Source organism: Schistocerca americana, chromosome X (assembly GCF_021461395.2).
Source record: "Schistocerca americana isolate TAMUIC-IGC-003095 chromosome X, iqSchAmer2.1, whole genome shotgun sequence".
Taxonomy (NCBI): Eukaryota; Metazoa; Arthropoda; class Insecta; order Orthoptera; family Acrididae; genus Schistocerca; species Schistocerca americana.
The window spans coordinates 690,176,330-690,197,299 of record NC_060130.1 but is presented as its reverse complement, the minus strand read 5'-3'; the positions used below and the strand labels follow the sequence as shown (position 1 = coordinate 690,197,299).

Below are 20,970 nucleotides of genomic sequence, written 5' to 3'. Positions count from 1 at the left end.
AATCTTTCCACCAAAAATCTCAATCCCACAGAAGTTTCAGTCCTAGTCAAAGGCCTCACCTTTAACCCTACACCCATGTTTAACCATGTTTGACTTGTCATAGACCTACTCTCTTGCTCCAAATTCCACTTTGTTTCTATAAATTCTTCCAACCAAAGCCAACTTAATCCCAACATTGAAATGACCTTCAAACCATGACCCTCCTTCTCTCCCAGCTAACCACCTTCTGATCACCTCCCAGGAATTTCTTACCTCCAACTTGGTCTCACCATCCTTCCCCAGGTCCCTTCCCAAAAACACTAACATTTCAACAGAAGAAAGGACAGCTATATACAACCTGAAAACAGATCCAGACCTAATTATCCTGCTCTCAGACAAAAGTTCCATCACTGTCACAATGGTTTGCAGTCACAGCCTGACAGAAGGCCTCCATCAACTGTCTGGCTACTCCACCTACAAGCTCTGCCAGAATGATCCTGTCCCAGAAGTCCAACATAAACTCCAGTCCCTAATGAAGTCCATAGGCCCTTGCCGGAACCTTTCCCCCAAGTCCATCTCGTCTTCACCACATCAACATCCCGCACACACACCTCCTGTGTGCTCCCCGAAGTCCACAAACCCTATAATCATGGATGCCAAATTGTAATTGGCCATTGTGCTCCCACTGAAAGAATTTCCACTGTTTTTGACTAACACCTACAACCAATTGGCCAAAACCTAGCCTCCCCCATCAGACACTAACCACTTCTTCGCCTACTTTCAACCATCCTCACCCCTTTATATCCCAGATTCATACTCATCACTTGTGATGTCACCTCCCTAAACACTAACATCCATTATGCCTGTGGCCTTGCCACTCTGACACTACCTGTCCCATTGCCCTTCAGATTCAAAACGACCACTTCATTCCTTTTATACATTACTGGCTATATCCTGTCTGACAACTACTTTTCCTAGGAAGGGAGAGTTTGCAAACAAATCTGCTGCACAGCCATGGGCACCCACATGGCACCTTTCTTTGCCAACCTGTTGATGGGCCATTTAGAAGAAGCCTTCCTAGCCTCCCAAAACTCCCATCCCCTAGTCTGGTTCAAATTCATTGATGATATCTCCGTGATCTGGACTCAGGCCCAATACACCCTATCCACATTCCTTCACAACCTCAACACCATTCATTCCAACCACTTAACCTGCTCCTCTACCCAACATGCAACATTCCTGGACATTGACCTCCAGCTCTTTGATGACTCCATCCACCCTTGCCCACATTAAACCAACCGAACTATCAACAGTACCTGCATTTCGATAGCTGCCGTCCTTTCCACACAAAAAAATGCCTGCCATACAGCCTTGCCAGTCATGGACAACATATCTGCAGTGACAAGAACACCCTTGCCCAGTGTGCTGAAGGTCTGAAGATGATATTCATAGACAGACAATACCATCAAATCTAGTCCATAAACAGATTACGTATACCATATCCTCACACATCTTAACCCTCCCATCACCCCCAAGAATCTGCTACAAAGGAGTGCCCCCTTTGTCACCCATTGTCACCCTGGACTGGAACAACTGAACCATATCCTTCACTAGGTCATTGATGATCTCACATCCTGCCCTGAAATGAGGGACAACCTACCCAAGATCTTCCCACCTCTCTTAAAGTTGTGTTCGATCACCCACCCAACCTATACAACATCCCAGTCCATCCATATGCCACTCTCACTCCCAAATCCTTCCCACAGGGTTCATATCCCTGTGACAGACCAAAGTGCAAGACCTGCCCAGTCCAGCACATCCTACTCCAGTCGTGTCGAAGGTTTATCCTACCCCGTCAGAGGCTGTACCACCTGTGAAAGCAGCCATGTCATTTACCAACTCTGCTGTAAACACTGCATAGTTTTTTTATGTCAATATGACCATCAACTAGCTGTTCACCAGGATGAATGGCCACTGCCAAGCTCCTACCAAGAACAAAGTTGACCACCTGATGGCACAACATGCAGCTGAGCACAAAATGCGCAGTTTCAATGGGCTTCACAACCTGAGCCTTCTGGATCCTTCCCTCTACCACCAATTTCTCTGAACTACACAGATGGGATTTATCCCTACAACACATCCTCCAGTACCATAATCATCCTGGTGTCAATCTCAGATAACCCATTGTCTTCACACCCTCCGTCTAACAGTTTCCTCTTTCTCCATCCTGTCACTCCCCCATGGGTTCGAGGCTTAGAATAGGCCCGAGGTATTCCTATCTGTTGTAAGAGGTCACTAAAATGAGTCTCCTACTTTTTGGGCTTCTGTATTAAGGTGTCCTTTTAGGCTTTGACTTCCACATTTCCAAAAATTTTTCAGAAGTGCAGGCCATTTGGGAAGGACGCCTTATGTGGTGCATCATATATCTGTCGTGCACTAAGACCTTCTGCACCTATTGTTGTTCTGCAACTCCACCCATAATCAAGCCATTTGGGCAAGGCATGATAGCCAGTCCGTCGTGCTGGTGGGGTTTGTCAGGTACTCTATTGTTTGTAGCCCCCTGACAACACAAGGATTGCAGTGCTGATGCCCAAGTTGCAAATTTCCCACGTATGCCAAGGAATAGATGGCCATCTTTTTGGGACATCAGAACTCTTTGCAACGGCCATCGCAACAAGTGGCCTTCGCTGTGGCTGGGAGGTGCCCATGGGGAGAGCATCTGATCGGAGTGGGTGGCATAAGGACGGATGACTGACAGTTAGGCAGGCTAAGTCATCTTTTGCTGGTGGCTGAATGGTCCCAGTAGTCTCTAAGAAGGAAAGGCTAGAGTTCAATGCTCAGAAGTGTGATCCCAAATTGTTCCCCTCACTACCTACACCATGAGAGGAATGTGGGTCTGCAGATAAAAGAACACCACATTTGCCTTAGTACTTAGTCTACAGCAGAACAGGTGGGGACTCATTTCTGGCTACAAAGCCTCTGTTTTTTGTTGAAAACCTGCAGGATAAGTTTGGGGAAGTGGCTGTGTCTCCAAAATGAGAAATGGGCCAGCCCCGATCCAGACAACACCTCCAGCCCAGTCACAGGTGGTGTTTGCCTGTGACAAGCTGCATGATATTCCTGTTTCAGTCACTCCCCATAAAAGCCTAAACATTGTCCAGGGAATTATTTTCCATCAAGACCTCCTGTTGCAGTCCGACGATGAGCTACGTGCCAATTTAGAACGACTGGGTGTTCACTTCGTCCGGCGCACCTGTAGGGTACTGAAAGATAATAGGGTTGCTACCGGTGCCTTCATCTTGGCTTTTGAGGGTGATTCGTTTCCTGAAAAGGTCAAAATGGTGGTATACCAGTGTGATGTAAACCCATACAGCCCTCCCCTTATGTCGTGCTTTAGTGCTGGAAATTTAGGCACATGTCTTTCCGGTGCAATTCCAGCACTGTAGACATCCATTGCGTCTGAATACTCCATGTTCTCCTCCTCCCAAATGTGTCAACTATGGAGACCACCACTCCCCCTGCTCGTTGGACTGCACTGTTCTTCAAAAGGAGAGGAAAATTATGGAATACAATTGCCAAGAGGCTAAAAAGAACTATGACAGGCTGCACTCTGTTTGACTGGTTTCCACCTATGCCGCGGGCAAAGACGACGTCGCCCCTGCTGTCAATGGTAGTCCCTTCTTCTATCCCTCCTACAGTGGACCCTCAGGGCCTCCCAACTATATCTCCCCCCACACACCCCCATCCTCCATTTGATGGCTGGGGGCTCCTCTTCTGTAGCTTCCAAAGCACCTACTTTGGGAGCAGTGCCCCACCAAACAGCAGGGGCACTGGTCCCCACCTCCCAGCCGGAAAAGCAACAGCCTCCTCCGGCTCCTCTTGCACAGAAGGGGTCCTTTGGGACTCTCCCTTCTAAGGTCTCCACCTATGCAGAAGTGGACACCAGCCAGTGGCTGAAGGAACCATGAGCTTCTGGTCCAATGACTTCACTCTCTTCATCTGCACCTGAAGCCACTTCAGGGTAGCCCTCCCAGCTAGCCCCGAAAGAGCACTGAGAGGGCAAACCGATGAAGGAAAAAAATGGTTGAGAAGCAAGAAACTCCAGTGGCCTCCACACCACCACTCCCTATAAGTTTCACATCTGAGGATGAGATGGAGATTCTAGCATCCCCTGGGGACCTAGACCTCGCAGACACCTCAGCTGCAATGAAAATGAATACAAGCACTCAACTAGTGGCAGCAGGTACCCCTGAGGTGTAACCAGCTTCCTTGGCCCATTCATGCCCTCTCAGACTACAGGAAGCATTGTCCTCCAGTGGAGTTGCAGTGGTCTCCTCGCCCCCCCCCCCCCCTCCCTTCTGGCTGTGTTATGATAACTCTTAAGCATTACACCTGCTTTTTGCATTGCCCTTCAGGAAACCTGTTTTCCAGCAATGCAGACCCTCGCCCTTTGTGGCTGCCAGGAGTATTACAAAAATCATAATGACGGTAACAGGATGTCGGGTAGAATATGTATATATATGTCCTTACCTATAGTGAATGTGTGCCCTTTCAAATCCTTTAGGAACTGTGGCTGTCAGGGTGAAGGCAATGTAGGAAATTACCATCTGCCATATCTACCATCCTCCAGGTGAAGTACCACAGCATGCATTGGCTGCACTAATTTCTCAGCTCACCCCACCTTTTCTACTTCTGGGTGATTTTAATGTCCATAACCTTTTGTGGTGTGGATCAAGATTACTGGCCATGGTAAAGAGGTCGAGAATCTACTAACTCAGCTCGACTTTCTGCCTCCTAAATACAGGTGCCCCCACTCATTTCAGTGTGGCACATGGCACATACTCAGCCATTGATCTCTCAGTTTGCAGTCCGGACCTTCTACTGTCTATCCACTGGAGAGCTCATAATGACTTGTGTGGTAGTGACCATTTTCCATTCTTCCTGTCCCTCTCCCGGTGTCACTCAGCTGGACATTTGCCCAGGTGGACTTGTATCAAGGGTGATTGAGATGCTTTCACGTCTGCTACCACTGTTGGATCTCCATTGCTAGATAACATTGATGTGGTGATCCTGATCCACGGCGTTACTACAACCATTGTTTATGCAGCTGAGTTGGCAGTCCCTTGTTCCTCAGGTCACCCCTGGTGGAAATAGCTGCAGCCATAATGGAGTGTAGATGGGCCCTAAAATGTCATAAGTGGCACCCATCAGTGGAATACCTCATTGCCTTCAGATGGTTCTGTGACAGGGTCTGTCAGCTAACCAAAAGATGGAAGCAGGAGTATTGGAACACAAACCTATCTTTCACAGGTTTGGACTAAGCTCAGACACCTTTACAGACGTCAGACCCCTGCAGGTATACCTGGGATTTCCACACATGGAGCTGTATATACTGACCCAGATGCAATCACAGTGTGTTTTGCTGAGCATTATGCTTGAACCTCTGCATCTGAGAATTACAACCCTACCTTTCATCCCCTAAAACAGCGGGTGGAATAACGACACCTATCTTTTACTACACACCACCCTGAGCCGTATAATGCACTTCCAGATTGTCTTGACACAACCCCTGGGCCAGACTGCATCCATCCCCAAATCATCAAACATCTGTCATCGGATTACCAGCGCCACCTCTCTCCTCTCCGTCTTCAACCACATCTGGAGCGAAGGTCAATTCCTGTCACAGTGGCAAGAAAATATCATCATTCCAGTGTCAAAACCCAGTAAGAACTCACTCAATTAGCCTCACCAACATTCTGTGCAAGCTGTTTGAATGTATGGTGAGCTGACAGTTTTCACCAAGGTTGCTCTACCACTGGATGGCCTTTTCCTGCCATCAACACCTTTTTGCCATCATTTTTGACCTGACGAAAGCCTATGACACCACTTGGTGACACCACATCCTTGCTACATTGCACGAGTGGGGTCTACGGGGCCCAATCCCGATTTTTATACAGAACTTTTTGTCGCTTTGCACCTTCAGAGTTCCAGTCAACGCTTCACACTGTTCCCCCCGTATCCAAGAGAATGGGGTCCTGCAGGGTTCTGTACTGAGCGTCCCATTCTTTTTAGTGGCCATTAATGGTCTCACAGCAGCTGTGGGGTCCTCAGTATCACCCTTCTTATATGCTGATGACTTTTGTATTTCCTTTTTGCTCATCTACTATTGATGCAGCTGAACATAACCTGCAAGAAGCTATATGAAAGGCACAGTCGTGGGCCCTCGCTCACGACTTTTAGTTTTCAGCCACCAAGACTTGTGTCATGCACTTCAATTGGCATCATACCATTCACTCGCACCTACGACTTTATGTTGATGACCATCTTCTTAATGTAGTGGACTCTTATCGCCTTGTAGGACTGGTTTTCGACACCTGCTTAACCTGGCTTCCCTATCTTTATCAGCCTAAGCAAAAGTGCTGGCAGCATCCTTAACATTCTTCTATGCCTGAGTCACACTGACAGGGGTTCAGATCGCCTACCTGTTACAGCTGTACAAAGCCCTTGTACGGTCCCATCTTGATTATGGGAGCCTGGCGTATGGTTCAGCATTGCCCTCAGCACTGCAAATGCTGGATCATATACACCACTGTGGAGTTCAACTTGTGTTTGAAGGTTTCTGAACATCCCCTGTAAAAAGCCTACTTCTCTAAGCTGATGTTCCTCCCTTGCGGATCGTGTGACGACGACTACTTGCCTATTATACTGCACATATTCGCAGCTCGTCTAAACATCCAAGTTATTATCTCCTTTTGCCTAATGCGGCTATCCATCTCCCACAACAGAGGCCCAGATTAGGGATTACAGCTGCATTCTGTGTCTGGTCCCTTCTCACTGAACTCGAGTCTTTCCCTCTACCATCTCTCCTCCAGGTCCATCCTTGTACACTTCCATGGTGTCTACCTCGACCACAGCTTTATCTGGACCTATCGCACATGCCAAAGGGCTTGGTTCGCTCTGCAGCCCTCCACTGCCTGTTTCTCTCTATTCCTGATATGCCCAGGATTCAGAGGTAGTTTACATGGATGGCTTGATGGTTGATGGTCATGTTGGGTTCGCATACGCGCATGGAGAAAATACTGAACAGTGCTCCTTGTCAGATGGCTGCAGTGCTTTCACAGCAGAGCTGATAGGTACCTCTCATACTCTTGAGCATATCTGTTCCTGTGCTGGGGAGTCTTTCCTCATTTGTAGAGACTCCTTGAGCATCTTACAAGCTCTTGAGCAGTTTTTTCCTTGCCACACTTTTGTAATGGCCATCCAAGAGTCCGTTTACATCCTCAAACAACTTGGACAGTCGGTGGTCTTTGTATGGACCTTGGGACATGTCAGAATCCGATGAAATGAAATGATCTTGCTGAAAGGCTAGCTAAAGAGGCTACTCATAAACCAAGTCTTGAGATCAGCACACTGGAATCTGATCTTTGATCGGTATTACGCCGCAAAGTTTTTGGGCTCTGGAATACAGAATGGCACTTCCTGACTTTGCCGAATGAGTTATGTATGGTGAAGGAGGTAACAAATGTTTGGAGGTCCTACATGCAAACCTCTAGCAAGGACTCCATTGTCACTTGCTGGCTCAGCATCGGCCATATGCGGTTGACTTATGGTCACTTCCTATGTTGCAAGGACCCACCTCAGTGTCACTGTGGTTCACACTTGACAGTGTTCCAAATCTTGTTGGACTGTCTGAATTTAGACCCCCTAATGCAGACTTTTAACCGTCCTGACGCACTACCTGCTGTGTTAAGTGACAACGCCTCAATGCCTGATCTTGTTTTAAGGTTTATTCAAGAGGGGGGTTTTATCACTCAATCTAAGGGTGGGTGTCTGGCCTTCTCTTCCAGGCCTTCACCCTACCTACCTTCTAACTCTTCCTTGCCCCCTCTGGTGCTTTCTATTCTACTTCGTGTTCATCTTTTCACCATCTGTGTTTCTCTTGACTTGTGATTTTAGGCTGGAGATTTTAGTTTGTTGCAGAGTGTCTGGCTCATCCTTTTTTATTCTTACGAGCAGCAAGCCCAGGCAGTCTGCTATATTGGTTTAACACCTTCTACTGCGTTTTTCCTTATAGTTAATATTTTCAGTTTTGGTTTGCTACTTTCATTTTCTCCTTCAATGTGGTTACACACTTAGTTTTACACATTTTATTCCTTCCCTACATACTCATAAAACACTATATACTATCAATAACATGGTGTAACAAATAGTTGTTTCCTGAAATACAGATTCCGATGACGATAGGCAGAGGCCCAAAATTAGTCTGATAAAATAAACTACCATCTAAAATCAGCTTATATCAAAATGCATAATTATTAATATGGCATATCTCTGTGTGCACACATGCCAGTGAAATTCATCATTAGTAACCCCCACCCAGTTTGAAAATAGTAGTGAAGTCCTGTGTAGCCACAAGATTTTTTGACTCTGTGAGGAATGGGATAAAATGTCTGAATGGCAGGAAAGAAAATTTTAACCATAACTACTTTTATTGAACACTTCCTTCTATTACCAATAGGCCAAGGAGGGAGGGGGACAGTGTGTGCATGCTTGTCATTAAGCATATTCAAGTTAATTTCATTTGTGTGTGTGTGTGTGTGTGTGTGTGTGTGTGTGTGTGTGTGTGTGTGTGTGTGTTTTGGCTGATATTTCTGTTCAGTGCTACCATCTTTACAGACATACAGTATGTTATAAGAAAATGTGTCCCACTCTTATCTTTTCGTTTCTATTTGGAGCAGTCACTCGGTGTCATTGCCACTACTGTTCTGAAGTTTCTCAGTATTCTCATACCAAGAATTGCTGCTATACATCACGCTAAATGAGCACTTCTGTAACCACCACCCTGCTCAGCCAGCTAAACTGCCAATTACTCATAGTGAAGTGGTAAGACACTGTATTTGCATGTGGAAGGACTGTGGTTCAAATCCTTGTTTGACCATCCAGATTAGGTTTTCTGTGGTTACTCAAAAGTGTTTATGGCAAGTTCCAATGTGTTCCTTTGAAAAAGTCACAGATGATTTCTTTTCCCATCCTCTCCCAATCTGAGCGTGCGCTCCATCGCTAATGACATTGGCATTGATGGGACATTAAACTCTAAACTTCATTTCTTTTTTTTTTCTGATGAGCATCTGCCTGAATAGTGGATAAAATCAAGCATTTCGTTGCTTACTGTCTAACTTGGGTTATTGATTTCTAAAGATTGATCAATTAATTGTTCAAATCAATAATGCTAGTCTTTTATGTCTTGCAGTAGGAAATATTTGATTCACAAATCTGTGAAATTGTAAGATGCAATGTGCCACTTTGAACAACAGAACTGAACAGAGGGAGATGCATAACCTCTTCAATCACATAGGGGATTATCGACACTCTATGTTCAGATAAGCAGTTAAGTCACCAACTGGACAGTTTTTAATACATTGGCAATTAACTGAGTTGTTTAATGGCTATGTCAATTAAGAGATATGAATGAGTCTGTCATACATGAAATAGCTAGACTGTCCAGATGTCAAAATGAATTCATAAAAAATAGGTACTTACCATACTTATGAGCTTAAAGTGTCATATATCAATGTGATATTTGAAATACTTACTCATTCTTCATGTTGTTAAGGTTATTAAGGATGTATGAAAACCAGAGATTACTTTCATTCAGTATCCAGTTAAAGCATCAGCACTTGAAAAGCAAACAGTGTGGTAGCACAATGGAAGGCACTCCACATGCAAAGTAACAATGTAAATACTATCATACTGCCAGCAGAGGCAATGCAGTGGTCATGTTGTGTGCTTTCATATACTATGGGAAATTAGAACTTTGCTGAAAGATCCACCATACAAGGAACTTGCCCAGTATGTGGTCTCACCTGCTATGTAGAAGAAAATTGGTTCTCTGCAGAACTCAGACTTGCCTAACAATAGTATTAAACAGCTACACAAGGAAGGAATTGCCTCATGTCCAAAAGTAAACACTGTTAGCTCGCCAACCTAGGGACTAGGCAAGTATTTGATGAAATCACTTAAAACTTTAGTAAGACAATATGTCCATCATATTAAGAAGTCATACATGTTCATAAGATTGCTGGGCAAGGACAATCTGTTGGTGAGCTTTGATGTGATGTCATCATTCAGCCACTTGCTTCTGAAAGATTTGCATTACAGAGAGATCATTCTGAGCCCCAGATGGTGAGAGTTTTTCAACATGCACCGTGTCTAATCAGTGATGGCCTAGAAAACAACCACAGAGGTTATTACCTGAGATCTGCTTAGGACTATTACTGGCTATGACAACTAACTTTGCAAGGACTTAGGTGTGGTCTCTTTCTTCCCACTCCCTCTTTCTATCTAGTATGCCCTCTCTCCAGCACTGCCAATACAGAGATAACTCAGCTACTTCGTCATAAGTTGATAATAGTGACTCTCATCAAAATGTCACACTGTTTTGAAAAGCTTACTTGGCACTAAACATAATTATTGAGTTAGAATTAGTTCCGCATAGTGAGAATCATTGCATTACCTTTACGGTGAGTCAACTCTCAGTGTTTCTGTAAGCTATCTGTCAAAGAAAAATTCAGAAATGCAGTAGAAAATAAGGAAATAAAATTATGTCTCCTTTTACAATTTCTTCTAATCTGAATATCAAACTTTTTACTACTTCAGGAACATAAGAATGGAGTGCTGCATATGTCTCCTTTTACAATTTCTTCTAATCTGAATATCAAACTTCTTACTACTTCAGGAACATAAGAATGGAGTGCTGCATGTTACATACTAATGCTTTCTCTTTGATGGACTGTTATGATGAATTTCTCTCCTTACAGGCTGCAGTGCTTGTACTGTGAAAAGTATTTTAAAAAACGTGAATCATTAAAGGAGCATATGCGCAAAAAGCAACACAAAAGCATAAACCCAGACAATAAGTGTTATGACAAATTTTACGTTGTAAATTACTTGGAACTTGGCAGGAATTGGCGCGACATACAGGTGAGTATTGAATTTGTTTTTGTTATTGACATTACTATGTAACATTTACTGGCTTTACTGATTTGTGAAATCAAAAGTTTTGTTAATATGTTATCATTTTCACATTTACAGGCAGAAAAAGATTCCTCCAGTAGTTACAGTGAGAGTGACAGTGAAGAAGAAAAAATAGAAACTGAAAAGATGGCTTCTGGAATGCCATTTGATGCAACTGGTACTGTTACATGCCTGTTTTGCAATGAAATAAGTGCATCATTTGAAGATGCCTTAGAACATATGGATTCAGCTCATGAATTTGATTACAGTCAGATTGTAGAAGACAACCACTTATCATTTTATGAACAGGTTTGCATTTATTTCTTTGTTGTTGTTGTACTGTTGTAGGTGTATGTGTGTGCATGTGCACGTGCTTGTGCGCGCGTACATGTGTGTGTGTGCATGCGCTTACCGTGTGTAAAGTTGAATTCCTGTGATTTATTGTTTGATTGTATGTGATGAAGTTTTTGGTGTTCCTGAGAGTTGTAAACTTGCTGACAAATGTAAAATATAATGGTGGTGATATGTTGATGTTTTGGCCATTATGAACTTGTGGGCATGTGGTAGAGGTATGAATATATACATGATTTGACTACTGTATCTGTTATTTGTGGCTGAATGCAGATTTTAAATTTTTGTGAAGAACAATTGTGATGTACCAAACTAGCTGATATGTAAATTACATAAATGCAAACTGGATCTCACTGGTATGTTGTGTCTAATTCCATTATTTTAGTTGAGCCACTCATCTGTAGGTGCTTTTATGGATGAAATAAGGTTTCTTTCATCCAAAATGAATATTTCACTTTTCTGTGAGGCATGTGCTATTTTGAAACATCCTTGTTGATTAAACATTGTGCCAAACCAGGACTTGGTCTTGAAACTCAACTGAACATCCTGGCATGACTGACGACTTCCCTTTGAAGCTTCACTTTCACCTGATCTTCCCTACTTTCCAAACTTCGCATAAGCTCTCCTGCATACCTTGCTGGACAAATGTGCAAGCTTAATATTTGCCTTTAGATCTTAGAATTCTTAATTGTATTAAATGTATTTTCCGACATTAATGTGAGATAACCATAACCACCCACTATTTGGAGCTGTCTTAAATATTGTAGCAATAAATATATACAAGTTTTTAGAGAAATTTGTCATGGAAGAAAGAATTATTGCCCTTATATACTCTGTAGCAATGGAGGTTAGGGTGGAAAGAAATGCCAGTATAAAATTTAAATTGAAAATTTAAAAGAAATGTTAACAGAAAAACCTCTAAAATATAAATAATACTTAAATAAAAAAATAAAAAATGCAAAACTCAAAATTAAACAACAATATGTATTGTTGCTTTAAGTTTAATATAAGTAGTAATATTTTTATTCAAGCATCGTTGTGTTGGGGGCCATTAAGCAAATTTAAAAAAAGCAGCTATCCTTTCTAGAACTGCATACTTTCATTCCTCAATGTATCCAAAGAACCTACCACTTAGGGTCAAAACTGTGATTGAACTTGTGTTCCGCAAGATGCAAACTGTGTGGCGGGGGGGACTAAATTCAATAAAAATTACAATTGGTGCTTTTCATGTTGCAAATAAATTTTAAGGTTTCGGAAGGGTTGGTCCAATGGTAACATTGTTGTTATTAAAAGATTGGAATGAGTGGACCCCACAGAGATCAATTAGAAGATGGCCAACACCTGAAAAAGGTATTTGTAGCCACAAAGTCTGATGTTTCAGGGTCTTGGAGAGTTTGGCAGCACTGAAAGAACAATGTTTCCATAATTTTAATTTGGGCTGTTACTGTCCCTAAGTTGCATGGGACCTCTGTAGAAAAAGGTGTCATTTATTTAGGCAAAAGTACTTTTGCAACAGACCAAGCTTATGTAGCCTTAAGTCATGTAAAAATCTTCCAAGGTGTTGCTATTTGTAAACATAATCACAGAAAGCTGTTGAATAATACTCATGGCAGATCGACTTCAGCAGAACTGGAAAGACTGACAAGCAGTACTTCCGTACTTTAATTTTGTACTAAGTGTCGTACTTTATTACTTAAAAATATTTTTACATTAAAATACTTTGCATGTCTCACTTGTAACTGAAATGCATTAAACACTATAGTCATGTTTTACCATTGCCACTTACTTGATTTATGTGCTTCTTTTTTTAGTTCGCACATATATTCATTGACACTGTTTCAGTATATATTTAGCTAATTTAGGCAACATAAGCAGTAAGCAATGGTGATAATTCTAAATAAAGCCAGAAGAAAGTAGGCTGATGTTGTGCTCCCTTGCTGGAGGCTGTCTAAACCATTACAGCTAAATCATTTGATTTAGTACTGAGTCGTAGACCTCAAAAAGAACTACAGAAAATTCTGTGAGAGGTTATATTTATCTTTTACAGCTGACTCACATTCGCCCCCCTCCTGCTATGTAGCTGCTGAAATGAGTGACTTCAAAAGACAAAACTCATCATTGTTGGTTGACTGTAAAAGATAAACATGTGTTTTTGTGGACATTTATTTAGGTCTTTTTGAGCTCTACTACAGGGTGGCGCATGAAATGTGTTACCATTTTGTTTTTGAATATAAACTTTATTGTCAATACAATCTGAAAGGAACATATACTACAATGAAGAGCCATCCACGGAGATTTGTTCTAACTCAGCACATGCACAACATGTCCACCAATTCGTTTCCTAACTTCCTTCAAATGAGCACTGAAGTTAGTGATTACCCTACGGCAAATGTCTTCCGTAATTTCGCTGCAAGCTTGAAGAATAAGTCTTCTGAGCTCCATTAAATCACGTGCACGTTTCGGTAAAATTTTTTCCTTTAGGTACCCCCAAAGAAAAAAGTCACATGGATTGAGGTCTGGACTATTGGGGGGGGGGGGGGGGGGGGGCAATTTTGTCCGTCATTGAAGCGACCTGGAAACCTGAGTGAAATGATCTGCATGTCAAAATGCTCATGTAAACACTCCAACACAGTGTTTGCAGTATGTGGCCTTGCTCCATCTTACATGAACCACTGCGTGTTGAAGGACAAGGCAGTAGCAAGATGCTGTGGAATGAAGCTATTGCAAAGCATGCTCAAATAATGCTCGCTGTTCACAGTTTCTTCAAAGAAAAATGGTCCAGTAAGTCCGTGACTGGAAATTGCTGCCCATGCTGTAATCCTTGGAGCATAATGTTGTCATTCATGAAGCACTTGTGGGTTTTCAGTGACCTAAAAGAGTACATTTTGTTTGTTAACCACAACATCTAAATTAAAATGCGCCTCGTCTGAAAACCAAACGTTGTTGAGAGTTTCTTCCCTATCCTCCACCCACTGAGCAAACAGTAGTCTCTGCTGCTTGTGTTCTTCAGTGGGCTTCTGTGCACAGGTTATCTTATATGGGTACATATGGAGGTCACTTTTAAGAATGCGTTGAACGGAGCATCTGGATATTCCCAGTTGCACTGCTGCCTTTCTATATGATTTTTCGGGACTTCTCTGTACGGCAACTCGTACCGCTTGAATGTTCTCCGGTGAACAAACAGGCTTAGGCCGAGGTCGCTTCACTTCCAATTCTGTTCCTTCCTGTACAAATTTATCGTACAACCTGTGGATGGTCTTCTTGCAAGGGACCTATCGTGTGTTAAACTGTTGTCGAAAACGCCTCTGAGTCACAACAAGGCTTTTCGTTTCATGAAAAAGTAACACAATTGCCGATCGTTGCTGTGTTGTCAGTCTTCCATTGTCAGCCATTGCTGCTTACTAGTCTCCTAGCAGCAGTATCGTGAAATACACGTCATTTCGTAACTCATTTGTTTTTCCAAGCTCTGCTGGTACTGCTGTAGAGATCCCAGCGGGATATCTAATGTGCATCGTAAATTGTGAAAGAAACAATTGGTAACATATTTCTAGTGCCACCCTGTATGTAACTTGATGTAGCTCTTACATATTACGTAGCATAAATCAAGAGATCGCACTGACAGGAAACTTTTCATTGAATTTAGTTGACGAAATTTAAAAGGCTGAACAGACTTTCATGGAACATAGCTAAGAACCATCCTTACAACACCAGTTTCCAATTTTCTTTTTTCTTTTTTTATTTTATTTTATTTATTTTTTTTTTTTTTTTAAATATACATACACACTTTAAACTTATAAGACTTCTCTTATTGCATCGGGGGTTAAAAAGATGCTAATGTGTTTACATGAGGTGATAAAAACTGACGATGACTTAGGTACATAGACTCCATTCAGTTCAAGGAAATTGATGTGAAGGCTCAGTGACTGAAATTTAAATGTATTTGGCGTATGTAAATATTTCCATAGCCTGTCCAGCAGCAAGGACGGAGCAACAGTTACCTACGTGTCAGCATACACCTCCTAGGTTAAATTTACATTTCCTTTGTCCGGAAATTTGATTTCTAAATTGCTCTGAAAGACTGTAGAGACGTCTTGTTTGCTAAGTATTTGGATACTTCGAGAAACCTCGATATTAGAAGAAAACAGGATCCCACCACTGTATCGGCCAAGATCAGCTCTGTCTACTCTTCGCATTGTTCTTTCTTAATAAACTTGCTATCAGTGCTCAGTATTAAATTACACCTTTCATTGGCAAACAAGGAATTCACTACACCATTCTGGTGGTTTTTTCCCCCTTCCTCCTGACTGAATGGTTTAAGGGATTCCACAGAAATTGTCAATTAGAACAGATGGGATAATATGATGTTTTTGCTAACATCTAGATTTACTTGGATAGTACAGCCAAGCAATTTTTGAAATCAGTGAGGACAAGCTCAGTAGTTACGAGAAATTTCATATGAAAATTAAAATTCTGGTGACATCCAGCAGAGTGTCTGTTTTGTGACAAAATAATTGAAAGCATAAAAGCCCAACGCCAAGGGCAAACTACACAGTGTGTTTTGACAGTGGTAAATCTGAATATGATAGAACTCATTACATTTTCATAACTAAGAAAAGATGTAGGCAGAAAGAATGTATCAGTTTGTCAAGCACTCTTCGTAAAAGATGTCATTACAACAGATGACTTTTCATCCATAATTAGGCTGAGGTAAGATGGGAAGTATGAGTTTCTGTTGGCTGTGGGTGTTGATCCCAGGCTGCATGGGATTGCAGTGATTATTCAAGCAGTGTTGCATTCATTTTTAGCACAAATTTTGACTACAGACCAAGTCGTCCTTAAAGAATTCATTTTGTTACCTCTAATTTATCTTGCAAATGTTAACAAGCTTCTCAGCAAACACTATAAATTCAGACACCACAAAGAACATCTGATACTTGGAGAATGGAGGAAGACATGCAGGTATGTTTTCACTGTGGACAACCTGCAAACCCTAGTGTTGAGAAGAGAATAGAATTAGACATGTATTTTACCACAAGATGTTATCAATTATGGCAATTCCACCCATACCAGTTGAATACTGGCAATCTGCGTAATGATGCGCTATTGCTGTACAGCACAGCCATTTTGTATCATGTACAAATATTTCAGCTGTTAACTCCAAAAAAATCTTGAAAACTAAACAAGGCAATTATGTACAGAGGTGAAACTGCCATATATGTTAATGCTTCATGAGAGTTGCCTAAATGGTGATGTGTCATGTTGACATTATCATCGAACGCCATTCTGTCAAAGCCCTAGAAGACTTGGGGACTCTATTTTTCACAAACCAGATTCTGTATTTGCCATATGAAGGTGGCTAAGCTATGTCCAGCCAGCTAGATCCGACATCTTGATGATAATTACCAATGACCAAACACTGCCATTCAAATTTTCCTTTCTGTCAGAATGCAGCCCCAGTGCTATCCTTGGCTGATGTACTTTATAGGCATCACAGCTGAGTGGTGCTCCAGACTAAGGAAATAACTGCAACATTTTTATGTAACCGAGATTTTGCTCACCATCAGAAACATCAAATGTTGATAAAGTTATTTCCACTCATTAGTACAAATGCTCAGTTAAACAGTAAGGCTCAAGGAAATTGTAAGGAAGGTATTCAAGCCACAGAATGAGCGCTACATGCCAATGACAGTAATTACCACTACAAGTGATCAAGGAGAACTTAGAGTTGTCAACTGCTGTGAAGTATGTTTCCACAATGTAATTTCAGGCTAACAAATGGGAGACCTAGACAAACCAGGCTTATCATCGTAACACCTGATATTTTGTACAAATTCAAACGTACACCATTTGGTCTATTCTCTAATAATCATTGAATGCATGCAGTGTCCACCGAAGGCAGCACCGGAACAATACCCAGATATAAAATGAATATGAAGTTTTTTGTAACACAGATAGAGTGTCTCATCTGATGGGAGGTAGTTGGAAACATAGTAATTGAAAACAAGTCACTTACTGAATATTGAAAGAACAATAATAATATCTCATGACCTGAACATGTCACAGTAAATGTTCCAAAATTCAATGTCTGTACACTAAGTATACCACAATGAATATCTGGAAGGGATGTGCAAAAGGTTGAGTTTGACATATAGCTGATGAAAAACAGAGACAAATTTTACGAAGTCCAATTGCTAAGTTGGACTGCTACAGAGACAATGGTGGTATGTAACTGATGACTTGTTTATCCTTGCCTTGTGGTTCAAGGCAATACTGATGAGCATTATCGAAACTATTTCATAAGTACCAAAGTGACTTGCGTTGATCAGAGTCAGACTAAACCTGGGGATCCTGAACTGGGGACTGGTAAGTGCTGCCATTGCTCTGTCACCTTAAGCTGTGGGCATGCTTCAGTGACCACTCTACGGTGCAATGGTGGAATGTAGTGTGTCACAGGGAATGGGGATCTTGGCTTGACTACCTGGATCACAAGAACAGTAAAAATCTCTATAAAAAAAACCTCAATCTCAAGGTGTGCTGTGCACTTAAGAGGTGCATAGCTGTTTAGGTGGAACAGTCATTAGCGGGCAACCTCTGAGGGACAGCCACACCTCAGTTGTATAAGGCTTACCTAGGCACACGGGGCTCTGTCTGGGTAGGCTCTTTTTTCCTTAGCTGCTCATGGGACTAAAATGGACCCTCCAAAATTTTCTCGTCTGCCTCCCAGCAGAATGGGTGGGCCACTGGTTGGTATCAACACCCAGTGTAACAAGAGGACTTATGTAGCCAGTCCTCCAGACCCCGAAATTTTTCAGAGTTCTAGTGTATAAAGTGACAGAACAAATGCTGCTAGTCAGAATTTGTTTTTAATAGTTAAATGTTAAAAGGGTAACTTTGAGAAAGTTTCACTGTTCTACATTCAAGAAATTTTAGAGGGCATTGCTGGAATTTTAAAATCTGTCAAACAGTTGTGTAATGGGACACTGCTGGTTGAAACTTATAGTTCTCAACAAGCTACGACCCTTCAGGAAGCCAGATGCCTTGGGGAATATGCCACCAAATCAGAGCTACACAACACATTTAACTACAGCGAAAGTGTTGTGTCATGCAGAGATGTTATAGATATTCCCAAAGAAGAATTGAAAGATGAGTGGGCTCCAGAAGGTATTGTTGATCTGCAAAGTGTTGTGAAAAGGGTGGATGGGGATCTGGTGAAATAAAACTCCGTGATCCTTACCTTCGATAGCATGAAACTCCCAAAGCATATCGAGACAGCTTTTCTTCACTTAAGTGCCCTGTGCTTGTGTTTACAAGAAACACATTTTAAAGCTTCTGAAGCCCCTGTGCTATAGGACTATACTCTCCTCCACAAGGATGACCTAACTGGGGGAAAAGCCCAGAGGGTTTGCTATGTTTGATAGTAATGCACATCGCTCCTCCACTCTCTCCTGACCAAAGCTACTAGGAAAACCACTGTAGTCTTACACTTACTTATGATAGTCTGCAGTAGTTTTACAACTGTACTCTTGATGTAACTGATGAGGCATTATGGAATTCCAGAATTGACTGTTCTGCAACTTCATGTACCATGATAAATGCACCAACACTTCATCAGGAAAAATGAGCATTTTAGATTTAATCTCTCCATCATGTGCAGAATGCTATAGCCAGTTGCTGCACTGACATCAAGCAAAGGATCTGAAATGGTTGAACAGTTAATTGATGCACTACTGTTACTTTATAAGGTTTCAGTTTGAGTTTGTGCACAACTGTATGAACAGATGCTTAGTAACAAACTAGTCTGAAATGCTTCTTTCTAAGGCCCCTCAGAACTCATTTATCCTTAGTTAAAAATGATATGCCACCTACCACACTGTTCAGGCAACAGGCTGGAGCATCATTTGGTGATTTAAATCTGTCTCCGGAGGTATTGATTCCCTCAAAATGCTGGAAAGGGTGTTTGCTTTGTGTATGAGTCACCCTGTTTATCCAGAATTTATTTCACAATGTCTGTGTTTCTTGGGCTGTTTTGTGTTGGACGTGGCCCCATAGACTTTGAATATTCCACAGGGTATATGATCAACTTGATGCTGTCCAGTATACCATATTGTATCATGATCCCATCTGTACGACTACTATATCCTGAGGAATTAATCTGTTTCCTGGAGGGTAAGTATCCAGTATGCACACAAATAATGGTACAGGAGCAATTTACAGAACAGAATGAAATTTCTCTTCCTAAGTGGCTTCCTTTTTGCATCAGAGCTCTGACTCATTGAAAATTCACTGCTTGACAACTGCTAAGGCACAAAGACATTGTTGGACAGGAATAATCATGATCAGTGATGGATGACATGAAACACAGTACACATAATAGAGCTAGAGTGGTATATTTATAACAAAAAAAAAAATGGTACAGGTTTCACCACATGGGAAAGTATAACAACAGACGTAAATAATGTTCATATTCAACGCAGGTCATACTCCCAAAATAAAGGTTGATATCTGACTCTGAGTAAGGAATATGCTCTCCTGGGGGCACTAATGCACATTTTGCCATTATTATTCATGTTGGCTACCAAACAGTCGAGGAGTCCTTGACATATATTGTTCCACTCCTCTCTCAAGGTAGTTTTCAGTTCTTTCACAGTTCAGGGAGAGGGCGTTCATTAAGAAACACGTCTGTCAAGAGTATCTCAGGTCAGGCACGCTGCATAGGGTTTAGGTCTGGGGAGTATGCAGGCCATTCCACAGATTCAGTATCTTCATTTTTCAGTCTGTCTGACACCTCGCCTTCATCCATAAATAGAAAGTCTGGGCCAGCTGCATCCCTTAATGGACAGAAATGATCCAAAATAATCCCCCTGCAGTACCATTATACTGTAATGGGACCTTATGCAATGGTGTTCTGTCATTGTGCATAATGCCTGCCCACACCATAACACCTAGACCATACCAGTGATGTTCATGTAACATTGTTGCCCCCCCCCCCCCCCCTCTCTCTCTCTCTCTCTCTCTCTCTCTCTCTCTCTCTCTCTCCCCCCCCCCCCTCTCCCCCCCCACACAAACTAGCAGCCAGAACCACTTGCCACAGTAAAACAGGATTTGTCACGGAATATCATTCTGGACCACTTTTGCTGACCCCAACGAACTTGCTCTCTACACCATGGAACTCTCTCTTGACAGTGGCATGGTCTTGGCAGACAGGCTTGTACCAATAATGGTTGCAAGACCTGCAGCAATCTGTGCAGGATTGAGATGTCTGTTCCTTTTCACCACTAGGGCTACGTATCAATCCTCTTGCGGTGTGGTGGTCCACTACAACCAGTGGGCATGCTTTTGCGTAGCATTTCCACATTCAGCGACATTTTTTAATCACGAGATGACACTTTTGGACACACCCATTACTGTGGCCACAATAGTGACACTTTGAACAGCTTCAAGTTGTCCAGTTGCTCGACCACGATTGTAAGAAGTTGAGTGATTTCTTGCAGCTATCTTGCTGTACCACACAGAATGTCACGCTAATCAATTCCACAACAACAACAACAACAACAACAACAACACACACTGCATGATCTGTTGAATGGGTACAGAGCGTTCATGTACTGGCTTCACTGCAGTTTACAT

At 42.1% G+C, this 20,970-nt stretch overlaps 1 protein-coding gene across 3 annotated transcripts in view; it reads left to right on the top strand.

The window, feature by feature from the left end:
• The window catches only part of LOC124555276 (zinc finger protein 277), a 151,382-nt gene that overhangs the window by 67,364 nt on the left and 63,048 nt on the right, over positions 1-20,970 (top strand). For all 3 annotated transcript variants that reach the window (XM_047129147.1, XM_047129146.1, XM_047129145.1), the window contains exons 5-6: positions 10,797-10,959; positions 11,071-11,301. In XM_047129147.1, the coding sequence (XP_046985103.1) occupies positions 10,797-10,959; positions 11,071-11,301 (394 nt within the window). The remainder of the gene's footprint in view (positions 1-10,796; positions 10,960-11,070; positions 11,302-20,970) is intronic.